Source organism: Podarcis filfolensis (assembly GCF_964270895.1).
Source record: "Podarcis filfolensis genome assembly, chromosome: 7".
NCBI lineage: Eukaryota > Metazoa > Chordata > Lepidosauria > Squamata > Lacertidae > Podarcis > Podarcis filfolensis.
In genome coordinates this window covers 72,995,045-73,011,209 of record NC_139603.1, presented here as the reverse complement: position 1 = coordinate 73,011,209, position 16,165 = coordinate 72,995,045, and the positions used below count along the sequence as shown (strand labels likewise).

General features: G+C 39.9%; 1 protein-coding gene across 5 annotated transcripts in view; it reads left to right on the top strand.

Moving 5' to 3' along the window:
* CSMD3 (CUB and Sushi multiple domains 3) overlaps nucleotides 1–16,165 on the top strand; it is a 584,373-nt gene that overhangs the window by 414,358 nt on the left and 153,850 nt on the right. For all 5 annotated transcript variants that reach the window (XM_083621789.1, XM_083621788.1, XM_083621791.1 and 2 more), the window contains 2 exons: nucleotides 8,225–8,416; nucleotides 15,476–15,614. In XM_083621789.1, the coding sequence (XP_083477915.1) occupies nucleotides 8,225–8,416; nucleotides 15,476–15,614 (331 nt within the window). The remainder of the gene's footprint in view (nucleotides 1–8,224; nucleotides 8,417–15,475; nucleotides 15,615–16,165) is intronic.

Here is a 16,165-nt window from a genome sequence, read left to right as displayed (position 1 = left end):
TGAGATGGACAGCTAAAGAACAATGCTCTCCCATGTCAATGTTTGTTCTCTCTTTTTATTTATATCTCTATATATTTCTAGATTTTTGATTATTACTTAACAATGTTAAGTGATACCTGGACATGTCTCAGTTCTATAAGGCCTTGAGTTCAATGCCTGTACAAATTTTTATTTTGTCCTACATAAGCCTTTGTGATTAAGATTGAAAAGTTCTGCTGCGTAGTCTCTTGGACATTAATATGTATTTAAATATTATTGTCATATAATATGTATTTAAATAAGTGACTGAAGCTTTATCTGGGATTTAAGGTTATTTCATAGCAACATTACCATATATTGAGATCTGCTTTGAAGACCGTCTTGCAGGTACACCTACTACCTAAGGCAGTTTTCCCTCAAACTTGGGTACCCAGCTGCTGTTGGACTACAACTCACATCATCCCTAGCTAGCAGGACTAGTAGTCAGGGATGATGGGAGTTGTAGTCCAACAACAGCTCGGGACCCAAGTTTGAGAAACACAGACCAAAGGTGAGGCAGGTAACTACTTGAGAGAGGACTTTTTCAGTTGTGATACCTGCTTGAGGAATTTGCTCTCCAGGAAAGCTTACTTGGTGTTCTTTCTGTTGTCTTTTAAGTACTAGTTGACAAATTTATTATTTCTCCATGCGTTTTAATAGTGCTTTTAAAATCTTTGCTGGTTTTTTCCCCAAGGGAAAGGATTGCTCTGAAAATCCTTTGTGCGCACACAGAATGTCACAGGGAGTACACTACTTCCTGAAATATAATATGTCATAGAATCTGATTTGTGATTTTAAATAAATTAGAGATCTCTACTGCTACAACAGTAAAAGCTCAACATAATTTTATAGTGGGTTTTCTTGGCTGCTTTAGCTGCCACAGATCTTGAGTACTTTATCTTTAATCTGTGGCTGGTAGCTGAGCAGATTCCTAATAGTTTTTACTGATGTGGAGATATCTGTATATTTGCAACGCTCTTGCTGTGAATGTCAATTTTTAAATTGTAAGCTGCCTTCTCTCTTAAATATGAAATGCAGTCATTTATTTTCAAATGTCTGCTTCACATGAAGAAAAGGGCTACTGAGAGCCCAAGAAGATCTTGATGTCTTTAGTGTGTTGGGGGGTGGGTGGGGGGTGGGGGACAACACCCAATAGGTTTGGGTTCCTCTAGGGCAAGGACTCACAACAATTATGAGCACTCTCTGTTCAGTGTTTTAATTCTAAATGAGGAGAGGAACAAAACATGCCCTTTAAAAAAAGTCATATCCATGTTCTCAGATGCAAAACAAATGACCTTTTGCCAGACAGACAATATTGTATTGTTCCTTCCCCACACAATTCCCCTCATAAATGTATATGGCAGGAGTGAGACTAATGTAGACTGTTGTTCTCAAACTAGAATTTTCCCTTCTTTCTTCTTTTTTTTTACATGAACAATTGTTCCTCAGCGTAGTTGGTTGACTTGCTGCTCTGATTACTGTATAAAATGCAGTGCCCTGGTTGTAATACCCTTGTCACTCCTAGTGACCAGTTCCTTTCTCCAAAATGTTTGTTGTTTGTGAAATGTTTGTGGTTTTTGTTTAGTTATGTTGCTATAAAACAGAGGAAGGCAGTCACAGGATCATACAATTGTAGCGTTGGAAAGGACCCTGGGGATCACCTAGTCCAACCCCTTGCAATGAAGGAATCTCAACTAAAGCATCCATGACAGGTGGCCATCCTACTTCTGCCTTAAACATCCAATGAAGGAGAGTCCATCACCTTCAAAGGGAGTCCATTCCACTTTCTAACAGCTCTTACCATCAGAAAGTCCTTCCTGGTGTTTATTTGAAGTGTCCTTTCTTGTAACCATAAAGAAGGCTGATCGCCGAAGAATTGATGCTTTTGAATTATGGTGCTGGAGGAGACTCTTGAGAGTCCCATGGACTGCAAGAAGGTCAAACCTATGCATTCTGAAGGAAATCAGCCCTGAGTGCTCACTGGAAGGACAGATCCTGAAACTGAGGCTCCAATACTTTGGCCACCTCATGAGAAGAGAAGACTCCCTGGAAAAGCCCCTGATGTTGGGAAAGATGGAGGGCACAAGGAGAAGGGGACGACAGAGGACAAGATGGTTGAACAGTGTTCTCGAGGTTACCAGCATGAGTTTGACCAAACTTCGGGAAGCAGTGGAAGACAGGAGTGCCTGGCGTGCTCTGGTCCATGGGGTCACGAAGAGTTGGACACGACTAAATGACTAAAAAACAACAACTTCTTGTAACTTGAAGCCATTATTCAAGTCTTACCCTCTGGAGCAGGAGAAACGAAGCTTGCTCCATCTTCCATGTGACAATTTTTTAGACATTTGAAGAGGGTTATTATATCTCCTCTTATTCAGGCTAAACATACTCCCTCAGCCATTCCTCAGAAGGCTCGCCCATTTTAATTGCCCTCTGCACATGTTCCAGCTTGCCAATATCCTTTTTAAATTGTGGCACCTGGAACTGGACAGACTACTCCATATTGATGGCCCAAGAATCACATGTGCATCCCATGTCCTAATTCCATGCCAAATTTGTCTTAATTTCAGGTGGGTGGCAAGGTGGGTAAAATGAGAGACAAGGGGGTGGCAGAAATATCAAAAGGGAGAAGGGTAATACAGAGATATATAAAGAAAGCCTATGGAAAGAGAATAAGGGGATGCCCCATCCACCTTTGACATCAGCCCCATTCACTGCTGGAATGTGGACCTCAACAGACTACTTTGAAGGAGAAGTGGCCATTGATTGAAAAGAAGGTTCCCCATGCCTACTATAAAAAGTTCCATTTGTGCTACTACAGTACCGGAGCATTCAGGCAGTGCCAATTTTTCAGACGAAACCAAGCAATGTCCTTTTGCTTTATAGTGAGTGTTTCACATCAAAATGAATGTAACAATTGGTCTATATAAGGTCAGCGCTGACAATGTCTTTGTTCCCTTGACAATTTTCTGAGTGGTGGCTTTAAAAGCCAAATCCTAATGCTGAGTGTATGAACTAGCTGTTCTCGGAGTCAGATAAATTTGCTAGTGGTCTTATTAAAGAAATATAAAAATATATACCACATCTCTGAGATTATTATTTTTTCCACTTTCAAGATAAAATTAGTCAGTCTGATATATTAGTTGGCCTTTTCATACCATCAAATTGAAATCATTCTAGATCCTCACACTTCTTTTTGATGACGCGAAACTATATTTTATTAAACCACAAAAAAATGCTTTTTATCTGACCCAAATGCAGAATCACAATATCAAAGGGTGGAAATACTCGTACACTCAATTTCCGAGAGATTCTCTTTATCTTTCTCATTAATCCTTTCTCTTTCGTTAATCTTCTCTCTTTCATTAAATTCTTTTAAAGTTGACATCTGATCTAAATGGCATGCAAGATAGTCAGAATGTCACCGTAGTAATCATTGGTAAGATTCAATGGCTTTGAATTGTTGACAGTCAAAATTCTTTGAAGATTTGAATTACTGCATGTATCCTAGTTTCCCTTTGCTGGTATATATATATCTACACATGCGATCCTAGCTGTACAGCAGTTTTTCACCAGGAAAAGAGATCCCAGATTCATGGTACCAATTGTTGAGCAGTTTCAGGCTTTCTAGGTAAACAAAGGGTTCCTTTCCCTGATACGTTAGCCGAAACCCCAGGTCACATTGGGCAGTTAAAGACACCTTGTGCAAATGTGTCAATACTTGAACTTCATTTAGCAAGTCAAGAGTCTCCATGGTCTTTATATTCCTTACAACTTTTCTGATTGAGCCTTTAAGAACTTAAGAAAAACCCCAGGTAATCAGACAGAATGTTCTTATAGTCAGTTTTGCAGAGAGGCCAAGCAAATCCCTCTAGAAAACCCATGAGCAGGGAAGTATCCAAGTTACTTTTGCAGCAGCTTGAGTTCAGTGACATGTTGCTTCTGAAGACTGAGGTTCTGCTCACTTGGCTTTATTAGATTCATTACTTTTGCTTTTAACAGATGCTTGCATACAGATTCCCCCCTCCCCAGTTTGACTTGTGCTGCTCCTTGCAAGTCTTGCTTGACCTCTGACAAGCCCCAAATCCCTCTGAGGCACTCCCATTTTGGCTCAGGATTTGTCCAGATCTGACGTACATCATTAGCTAGTACAGTGGTACCTCGGGTTAAGTACTTAATTCGTTCCAGAGGTCTGTTCTTAACCTGAAACTGTTCTTAACCTGAAGCACCACTTTAGCTAATGGGGCCTCCTGCTGTCGCCGTGGCGCCGGAGCCCGATTTCTGTACTTATCCTGAAGTAAAGTTCTTAACCTGAAGCACTATTTCTGGGTTAGCAGAGTCTGTAACCTGAAGCGTACGTAACCCGAGCTACCACTGTAGTGCAAAGTGAACTAGGGATATGGATAGATATATACTGAACTGGGTTTCTATCATCGTACTTCATTGGGAAGCAAGTGGCTTTACATGAACTAGAGAGGCAGATGTGTGCATCTGTGTTTGTGAGTATGAGTGTGAGAAAGGGGAGAGTGACGGATAAATATTACAGCCTACCTATCTAAAATGAAGTTTCCTTGAGGATTTGATATAGTATGGCCCAATCTAGGCTATTCAGAATATAAGAGAAGGGAGGGTTAAATTGCAGTCTGGGTGGATATAAGGGAGAAGATTACTTTCCCCTCCCTTTTGCCCCTGAAATCACTTTTAAAAAGTATTTCCCACCCAATTGGAGCTGCTTCTTTTCAGAGCTCAGGAAGAAGTTAAACTAGTAAGAAGAAATGGAGGACCTCTTTAGATTCCTTCTCTCAACCATTCTAACTGCATGGGTGCTTAATAGGGATTCAGTGTTGACCCAGTCAGGTCTCCCATATTCCTGCTGCTGTACCATCCAGATTGGTACTGGGACCAGTACAAGCATAAGCTCTCAAGCGTGCTGAGGATTTTAACCGCAGTTGCTAGAAAATATTAAAATTGGGTGGGGAGGGGGATCATAAAATGAAAAATTCACTGAGAGCAAGAAATAGTGCTGAAGCAAACTGCAGAGCATTTACAAGTGGAATGATTGTAAATTAGTCTTGGGAAACATTTAATTTAATATTTCCACTTAATGACCTTGGCAATGGATAAAGGAATGAATTCATGAAAATTGCTAATGGTACAAAGTTGGGAGGCATTGGTGAAACAGAGAGGATAGAAAGATTCAGCCGTACTATATAACTTCACGGACTGCAGTAATTGAAAAGGAATGAAACTAGATAGTACAAAGTATAGGAAAAAATGCATTTGGAGACTAATATGAAGCTAACACCGCCGGTCTGCTTGAAACAGACATTTTGAAGATGGTAGAAGAGAGGGACCTGGGGATTTATTCATCACAGAATGATGATGAATCATGAATGTGAAATAGCTACAAGGAAAGCAAATGTGCTTCTAAGATGTATTAGGTGAGGCAACCCCAGAAAATGCAGGGAATTATTAATTCAACTGTGGAAAAGCATTCTGAATACCTTTTGCAGTTATTCTGACTGAAAGTAAACAAATCAAAACTAGAAGTGCAAACTAGATACAGACTATTTGAAAAAAGTGAAAAGGAAAGGACAAATTTGCTTAGCTTTTGAATTTAAAGGAATTGTGTGTTTTTAAACTTGCCACAATGCTTTACTTGAACTATTCTGCTGATGTGCACCATTTTAATCTTGATGTTTTGATTGTTAGTCTTGTTAGCACTTATGGGTAATCATGTAAAAAGGCAGGAATAGTGGTTTTAGCCGAGGTGAAACCAGATGATTCTGTAGGGTTTCTGCAGGAGTTCCCCGCAGGGCTCCCCACACTGCGGATAGCAGCCTGCTGCCCGGCGTGTGGGGCACCCTGAAGCAGAGCGCCCCTCGCGCCGGGCAGACATCGGCCAGCCCCACAAGCTCGGGGGACAGCAGGGAGGCGCAGCGCTGCCATCCCGCTGTTCCTCGACCTGGTTCGGTTTCCCCGACCAGCTTTTGGGGGGGAAATAAAGGGGGGAAAATTCCTTTATTTCCCCCCCCAAAAAAACTAGGTGCGTCCTATGGGACGGAGCGTCCTATGGGACAAAAAATACGGTAATATTTTGTTGGAGAACAGTAATTTTGAAAGGAGGGGAAATGTAGTTAAATATAGTAGAAAACCAGCTTTGAGCAACTGAACAGGGAAGACAAATGTTCTAAGTCTTGTGTACAGTAGTGTCAAAAATCTGTTAGTTTTTAACATTAGTCTCATGTCCTCCTGGAAACACCATGTGCTCAGTTAGCACCAGTATGATCTCTATAATATTTGGCTAGTTCACAAAGAAGGCTTTTGTCTTGGTAAAATAATTTTTGGTAAAAGTGTTTATGGAAAGTGTTCTTGATTATAGGCCATTTTGCTCTTGTCTCATTTGTTCAATGACACAGAAGAAACCAAACTTATGTTACCTTTTCTTATTTAAAATAATGTAGACACCACCTTTATTTTGCAAAGAAATAGCAAAATAGTTCATAAACAAATAAAACCAGAATGTCACAATAAAATCAGTTTAATAAAATAAATATACCAGTTATATTAATCAGGAACTCTGGGAATTAATGCCCAGGAAAACAAGAATATTTTCAGCTGTCAACTGAAAAATCCCAAATTTGGAGTCTGCTTGATCTCCATAGGAGATATTTCCACAAGGTAGGCACATTTTGCAGAGAGTAGGTTCAGACTATGGAATGTTTCCACAGACAACTGCAAATTTACCAAATACTGGTATTCATGGCAGTGGCGTAGCGTGGGGGGTGCAGGGGGGGCGGGCCGCACCGGGCGCAACATCTGGGGTTAGGGCAAATCCATGGGTTAGGGGGCGCAAATCCACGGGTTAGGGGGCGCAAATCCACGGGTTAGGGGGCGCAAATTACTTGCCTTGCCCCGGGTGCTGACAACCCACGCTACGCCACTGATTCATGGTCAGGCAAATGCCTAGGTAAACACCCAGGGATTTGCCTGACCATGAATACCAGTAATTGGAAGAACTATGTTTAGGATGCTAGTCTCCTGAATACAATGAAAAGAATATTTTCCAAACTGCCTGTCAAGTGATCTTGCCCAAAGTCTAATTTAGTTAATTCTTTGTTTGAGTTCTTTTTTTGTGATCTCATATTCAGTTTGAGTTACTGTTTTGCCTTTTCTTTTGCCAGCTCTGGCTTTTTCCTGGGAAACAAACAAGTAAACAAGTGGCTGATGGCTAAATCCCTTTTTTGGTCAGTATTGACAGGTCCTAAGTGAAAAGTGCAAGCATGCTGAGTCAATGAAAAGAAAATGCATAATGCAATTTAATCTGTCAAGTTTTTTTTCCAAGAGAAGCAGAAATCTTTGTATTTGAATGCTTACAGAATATTTTAATCATAAGCTTTGGCTCAGAGTAAAATGTCAAAGTTACTGCTGAATACTACTAAGTCTTTGCTGCTGGGATGCATGGCTCTTAATCCCATTGGGTTATTTCCAACAAACTCATTCCACTAGCACAAAAACTTTCACATTGGTAATGGAACTTCCTCTGCTGTCTTGTCCCTGCACACACTCTATGCCCTCCCTAAATGTGCTCTAGAAGGTTTGGGAAACCCTCAGAAAATATTAGCAGAGTGGGAAAGGCATGGGGAGAGGAGAAAAAAGTTATTTTGCACAAGCAGAAGTCATTGCACTAACTGACAACTTGTTGGATAAAACACATTAATTCAAAATAGGCATTGTTGAAATGATGAATTATCTATGAGTTTGTTCCAAGCTATATGAAAGGGGTGGGGAGGTAAACCACTTCACCCACCATGTGGCAATTTTTGGTACACCTGGTTAAGTAAAATGTCATCAATTTAATTATTTTAGTTCCTTCTTTGATTTTTATATTTTTTTAAAACAAATAAAAACACACACGTTAGTGTAACTAGTTCAGCAGATCTCTTTTACTGGCATATTTCATTCTATGCATTGAAATGCTACATTAAGTCTGATGAAATGTGACTAAGTCAGTAATCAAAACAGATGGCAAATAAAAAAAATAATTGCATATAATAATCATTTTAGTGGACAATATATTTCCCTGAAGAAAAGAGGCCTAAACATCTCATTGGCTTGCATGAGCCATTAAATAGTCTTTTCTTAAAACATCTGCACAGTGCAACTTGTTATGAATCAAAAAGTGATATTTTTGCCTTCCTCCTAGGTTCTGTAGCCACAGCATGCCGTGATCCTGGAGTCCCCATGAATGGAACCCGAAATGGGGATGGGAGAGAACCTGGAGACACTGTCATTTTTCAGTGTGACCCTGGCTATGAGTTGCAAGGAGATGAAAGAATAACCTGCATTCAGGTAGAAAATCGGTACTTCTGGCAGCCCAACCCACCAGTCTGTATAGGTATGCAGAAACCAAGGGAAGACGCAACTGCTTTTCTGACTTTGGAAACATGTTATAGTTACACAGCCACAAAGCCAAAAGTCAATAGCTTATTGTTAATGTTGAATTAAACACAGATACTAGGGCAGCTCAGTAGTCCTTAATAGGACAGTGTTTTACCTTTTAAAGAAGGTAGATTTCTTGCACAAGGAAAGGAAAGAGGACAGCACCACAAAGAGACCAAAGAGGAGAAGCTCAATAGGTGCTGAAGAAAATTGTAGGTTTGTCATAAAAGCACTCCCAATTATAGTCATTACAGCTAATGTGTTTTCAGTGTAGCTAGTCTTGATCAGAAGAAGAATTTCTTTTTTGTCTCTTGAGTTAAGGAGTCTCTTTGTCTGTTGGGAGACACAGAATGAGCTATTGATTCCAATGAAGAGTGGCTACACTGGAAGTGTGTTAGGAGCAATTACTCCAGTTGGAGTAATCTGCAATGTTTCTACAATGGAAGGATGCTGTATAATTTTTCATGAAGGAATGAAAAAAGTACATTTTTTTCACCTTTTGACACTTTTTTTGAGGGGGCGGAGGGGAAGAGAGACTATCCCCATTTTTGTGACAGAATGGCAGAATGTTTTCACAGTCTTAACAGGCAGTTCACAAAGTCTGGGCTATTTCCAGATCCCACAAATAAGGCAGGTCAGGAGTTTCAGGCCCACATATAGTTTCAAGCAGGCAACTTACTCCATGAAGGTTGAGAACAAACTAAACCTATTTCAACTTCTGCCCCTAGTCTACCTCTCCCAGGCTCCTCTAGAGACCCTGCCTGGCATATTTCCTGTGTTGTTAGGCTTGCAACAGCCTGAAGGTGGCATATGGTTCCTCAATCTCAACAGAAGGTTCCTGTGAGGATCTAGGTCAGGGGTAGGCAACTTAAGGCCAGGGGCCGGATCTGGCCCAATCGCCTTCTCAATCCGGCCCGCGGACAGTCCGGAAATCAGTGTGTTTTCACATGAGTAGAATGTGTGCTTTTATTTAAAGTGCATCTCTGGGTTATTTGTGGGGCATAGGAATTCGTTATTTTCCCCCCTTCAAAATATAGTCCAGCCCGCCACATGGTCTGAGGGACAGTGGACTGACCCATGGCTGAAAAAGATTGCTGACCCCTGATCTAGGTTCTCACCAGCTCAGCAGACTTAGAGGCCTGGAAATGGACTGACTCCTTAGCTAGAGACTCTGCAGCTTCAAATCTTGGTTGCTGCAGCACTCATGACCCCAGAGCTTTAGGAAGCTTCTAGTTGGGAAGAGAGCTCTGGTGCATGTGCTTTCATGCCCATGTCTCTTTGGATCTTAAAAACAATGGAAGCTTGTAATTTTTTTTTACCAGAGAAAAATGTATTTTAAAGATAATTCATTTTTTTCACCCACTACAATATTTCTGCAAAGTCTCTTTCTTGTAGAGCTTTGTTGTTGTTGTTGTTGTTGTTGTTTTCATACTGGTGGAATTATACAGAGAATCATTTGCAAAAGGAGCTGGTTTGTTAGTTGCTGAAACACAGATCTTTATAAAAAATGTTTTTTAGTGAAAATTGATCATTTTGCCTTATTAGAATTTCTGTGAGAGAAATTCGTTGTGACATTTTTGTAAATATTTAATATGGGAGATCAGATTGTTCTGGGATGGGCAAACATCTAACAGCTTTGTTTTCTGTGAAGATCTGGAAAATATGATTACCCCCAGATGTGTTTAAAAACAACACCAACACACAACAAAGACTTTAATGGAACTCTGCTTTTTTTTCCTTTGGGTTTTATTACGTAAAAAAAGGCATTAAACAAAAATAATTAAATCAAAGACACCCAGAAATTCACATCATGTTCTGCCAGTTAAAATTAAAATGCATGAGTGCTTTACTCCATTCTATGTATTTCCACCAGGCTATCTCATTTTAATCCATTTGAACAATGGATTTGCAGCATCTGTTTAGATTCATGTTTTTATGAAACAGTGTGTTGGCGCAGTATTTTAGCCACTTCATCCCAAACATTTATTTGGTAATATTGAAGCTTTAGGATTGGTCAAATCCTTAAAAAAAAAGCAAACAGCCTTTGAATATATAAAAGTATTTTTTTGAATTTTGTGGGTGGTAATTATTCAGTACATGTTCAACCTACAATAGTACAACTTAAAATATGCACCTGTGAAAATCAAAGGCTGCTGAAGCATAGGCATGCCACTTTATTATATTATACTTTCAAATTGATCAGCGCAATGTAGGTGCAAATAGGCTTGCCATATTCCCCAAACTAAAAAGTTGTTGAGCTTTTTTTGGGGGGGGCGGGGGTGTCCACCACCACCGATCGCACTGATCCCACTCTCACACAGGCACAAGATTCCCCATTCTCAGTTACACAAATAAGATACCACACACACACACACAGCCACCCAGACTGGGGGTTGGGGGGCAATTGCCTCTGGTGGCAGCAATTTGTATAATTTAGCTATGTGCTGTGTGAAGAAGTACTTCCTGATTCTCCCAACATTCAGTTTCCTTGGATGGCCATGAGTTCTATGAGAGATGGAGTAAAAGAAATTCTCTATCCACTTTCTACATACCATGAGTCATTTTATACACTTCGCTCATGGCTCCTCTTAATTCCATCTTCTGTAAACTTAAAAGCCCCAAATACTGTAAACTTGTTTCTTAGGGGAGCACCTCCATCCCATTGTCATTTTGGTTGCCCTTTTCTGGAACTTTCCCCAACTCTACAATATCCATTTTCAGGTGACGTGATCAGAACTGTATACAATGTTCCAAATATAGTTGCACCATCTATTTGAGCATCGAGGTCCCCAAGACACCCCCCAAATAAAAACACAATGACACTTAATTTTTGTTTAAGGTTTTTGGCATAATTTTGGCCACAACTTTATTCAAATTACAGCAATGTGAGTGGTTGCTTAGTCATTGGTAGCACTAACTGACCCCGCACGGGGACAGCTCTGACATTCGCACCCCCCCGCGAAGTCAGCAAGGGTAAGTCACCTGGGGAGAGAGACGGGACTGGGAACCATGCCTCACCTCTCCCCAGAATGCCCCCAGGAGCTAGCGTGGCCCTAGCCCCTTGCCAGGGGGTTTCAGACAAAAGCATGGGGAGCCCCTGGGTTCCTTTAACGGAAAACCCTTGCAGCAGCAGCAGCATTTTGGAGGGGCAGGCACAGCCAAATCCATACCCCTCCACCAACCAATTCCCAAACCAATGCCTTACCGCAACCTTACAAGTTGTGACGATTTGCTACGCAGTAGGCAAAAACCAAGTGGCACCAGCCAATCAGCCAAATGGACAAAATTCCTACCGGCCCCTGCCCCAAAGCAGACGACCCCATGACAGGCATAGCAAGGTCAAGCAAACAGCCTAACATTAGGGAAGGGAGGGCGGGTGATCCGAAGCACGCAGCGGAAAGAGGAAATTTGTCGCTGTGTGCAATGTATTTAACAAATAGGGCTGTCAATCACTAAATGGCAACATATAACTTTCCCCAGTAGCAGCCCGCCCCTGCTTAAAAGATGGCCAAACCTTTTGCCTAGCAACAATGGGGGCTGACCTTTTGCCTCGTCAGCCCCCACCGCAACACATGCTCTCCATGAGGGAGAACACACTTTGTATACTGGAACTATGGTATCATTAGTTTTATTTTTTAATTCATTTCATAATGATCCCTAGCATTGAATTTGCCTTCTCCAAGGTTGCCACACACTAGCTCCACATCTTTATAAAGCTCTCTACTATGACCCCGATGTCTCAATCCTGGTTAGTCACCTCGAGTTCAGACCCCATGATCTTATATGTGAAATTAGGATTATTATTATTGTTTTCTTTCTGCAGGTATCAATTCACACTTGTTTCCATTGAATTGCATTTGCTATTTTGCTGCCCGTTAACTCAGCCTGGACAGGTTTTTTGGAGCTCTTCACAATCCCTTTTTTTTTTTGATGACCCTGAACAATTTAGTACAGTATTGTCAGCAAACTTGGCTACCTCATTGCTCACTCCTAACTCTAGATTGTTTATGAACAGCTTTAAAAGCACAGTTCCCAATACTGATACTCTTTCTACATCCCTCCATTGGGAGAACTATTCATTTATTCCTACTTCCTGCTACTTAACCTATTGCTGATCCACAGTATAACATCTCTTCTTGTTCTGTGACTTCTAAACTTACTTAAGAGTCTTCGGTGAGGCATGTGACATTAATTATGTTAACTGGTGCCCATTGAGATATAAACAGCAGCTTCAGCACTTTTTCTTGGAACCATATTAGGGACAGAAAGAGTTAAACTTACTTTGTGGAACTGTTCAGGTTTACAACTAATGTCACACAACTAATGTCATATATGCATTTTCTCTAAGGCTATTTTATAAACCTGTATTTAATATACTTTTGCAGAATTGTAATAAGAGGTGGACATTCGATTTGGGGGACAAAGGCCACAACATTATTGAAATAACTATAATTAGCAGTAAGCATGAGGACCATCAATGAGTAGGCCTAGTTAATATCTACAGGGGAACTCACAAATCTTCCCTGCTACCCTCTGGCATCCTAGCATATAAAGGCTAGTGATAAAACCTGAACCGGTAGCTTTTATACAGGTCACCAAATATTAGCTGACCTTACCCTTTATTGTAATTCACCAATTGATCCATATATTCATTATCTCTCATATATATATATATATATATATATATAATGACATATTTTTGGCTATTAGATTTTGCTTGTTTGTTTTCATTTCTTGTTTGTCTTTTGGTTACCCCATTTTCACTTTAAATGATTATTACAGTGGTACCTCGGGTTAAGTACTTAATTCGTTCCGGAGGTCCGTTCTTAACCTGAAACTGTTCTTAACCAGAAGCACCATTTTAGCTAATGGGGCCTCCTGCTCCTGTCGCGCCCCCGGAGCACGATTTCTGTTCTCATCATGAAGCAAAGTTCTTAACCTGAGGTACTATTTCTGGGTTAGCAGAGTCTGTAACCTGAAGCGTCTGTAACCTGAAGCGTATGTAACCCAAGGTACCACTGTATAACAAATATATAATCCTTAACATTTTAAAATAGGTATTGGTTTCAGTGTTTCAATGTGTAGCTAATAACATGTTTTATTAGTAACTGATTATTTTTTAATATACTTCATTTTTTAAAAAAGAGAAAGATATACCTGTAAAAGAAGAAGCTTATTTGACTGGCATTGACCTAGCATTCTTGGGCTGGTACTATTCTCACTGTAGTCCCCTCCTCCCTTTACCCAGAGTTTGACGGTGGCACACTGCCTAAATCCTGGCTGATAAGCTTCAGGTTACTTGTTCAAGATCTGATATAGCCTTGAGTTCTGACATTGTGTAGGGGAGATGCTGTTTAGCAAAAGAAACTGGGTGTTCAAAACCTGTCTGCGCGCGCGCGCGCGCACACACACACACACACACACACACACAGGTCACTAGATTAGGACTTTTTGTTCTTAGTTAAATATCCATACTTCACGTTCTATACAAAGTGTCTATAAAAATGAACAAGTACTATGCTAATTCCAATATAACATATTTGTTTCTGATGAGTTTGCATCAATCTTACAATTGTCTTATACACAGCTATAATTACATTGATTTACTTGCAGCTTGCTTGTCATGCATATGCCATTTCTTGTGTGAAAGATTTGTTGTGTTTGTTTTATACAATAATACTGTGATCACAAATCACCAGTAATAGATCTTTCGTGTGCCTACACATATAAACACCCCGTTCTGTTCATTTTGGTTGAGTGGGCTTCCAAGGAACACTGTGGGATAGGGTTTACCTCTTCTTTTGACATTTGTTTTTGCATAAACTGGCACATAACTTTGAAGGAAATTGTTAGGCCTTTTTCTGCTTTTCACTGTTGGTACAACAGTAATTTCAAGTTGCATACTCTTCCTATCTAGTACTAGTACTTAACACTCACAACCCATTTCCCAGAGATACCTTTGAGAGAAACTATAAATGAAATTTACGGTCATTGATATAATATTAGATTCAACTTGTTCCAGAAGAAGTAACTGGGACAAAACCTGCTACCCTACCCATGTCTGTGGGTCTATTGTCTCCCAATGAAAAGGAAATCATGTAAACATGGGAAGTAATGCAAACATGGACCATTTGATGACACTCACATTCAGTTAAGAAGTTGGCTCATTATGGGCTTTCCAGTGGTGACCCTGAGGGTCTGGAATTCCTGCCCATGGAAGTGGATTCTTCTGTAAGGTTGCATGCATGTGTTCAAGCACTGATTACACTGTAAGAAATAGTTCTTAGTTATAAATAGGATTTCATGATATCTCTGTGTGCATTTTAACTTCAATTTTTTAAAGTTATTATTCTTATTAGGTGACATGAGCAAAAGAAATGATAAAAACAAATATTTCCACAAATAAAATTATATCTGATAGGATCCTCTTCAGAACCTTTATTGTTATTATAAAACTGTAAATCATGCTAGTTTCTTGCTGAGTCAAAAAAAATAATACTGATTGGCTTGACATGAGTTGCGGCAGAATTTGTATAAAATAGGACAGGACACCCTAGCTGTGCTCACCGGTGTTCTGCTTTGTTGTTTGGTTTTATTTTTAAGATAATGGCATGCACATTTTCTATTAGATGCTCTCATGTCAGCTTGTTCTGATAACAGCCATCATTAAAATCCTTTTTACAGGAGATACCACGCGTCTTATGCATAGTCATACTTCCAACAAAGAAAAGTTCAACTAACATTAACATAGCTCAGACATGTGCATGTGTTTTTAACAGCCTTTCCCAGCCATTTCTGTGACCAGAATACTTTCTTGTCCAGACCTACTTGAAAATCACATTAAATAAAATCTGTTCCTGGAGAATATATTAGAATAATGATGGGTTCACTGGTGCAAGTTGGAGGTAATATTCCCCCCACAATTTGATTATTGCCTGTGGTTCATACTCGGTTAAAATGTGATGGAATCGTGTTGGGATTCACTTGATATCATTTTTCTTTGATTCATTCACAGCACCTTGTGGAGGCAATCTGACAGGCTCATCGGGTTTTATTCTTTCACCAAATTTCCCTCATCCTTATCCTCATAGCAGAGACTGTGACTGGACTATCACTGTTAATAATGACTATGTCATATCCTTAGCATTTATCAGGTAAGTGACTGGTTGACTCAAACCTGAAACAATGAACTAATCCCTGGTCCCTGGGAATATTAACTGCTAAACGTGGCAAGTGTATTGTTTTTCAAAGCCCAGTACATCTGGTTTACAGAATAATGAGCTTGAAGAGGGGTGTTAGAGTAGAGCAATCAGGAACTTACTCAACTACATTCAGAGTTGCTCGTGATATTAAAACATCTGGATGCTTGCTTGCAGCTCATATGAGAGAAGAATCACTAGGTTGAATAGCAGGGCAATGTTGTGTACTTGCTTTCTTCACTTGTTTAATTTCTGCCAATTTCTGTGATCCCCTCAGTGGGGATATCTTAAATATCCTAAATAACTATAAGGAAGCAGAAAGCAAAGACATAAAAAGGCCATGTGTTTTCAAAAACAGCCTGATTACTCTAAAAAGAGTATATTTTTATTTTTATTTAACTTACAAAAGTTACATCTATGAGTTTATTTATTAGGTTGGTTGCCCTTTAGCCTATAATCATCATCATCATCAGCTCCCAGAGCAACATATGTATAAATAAATGAAG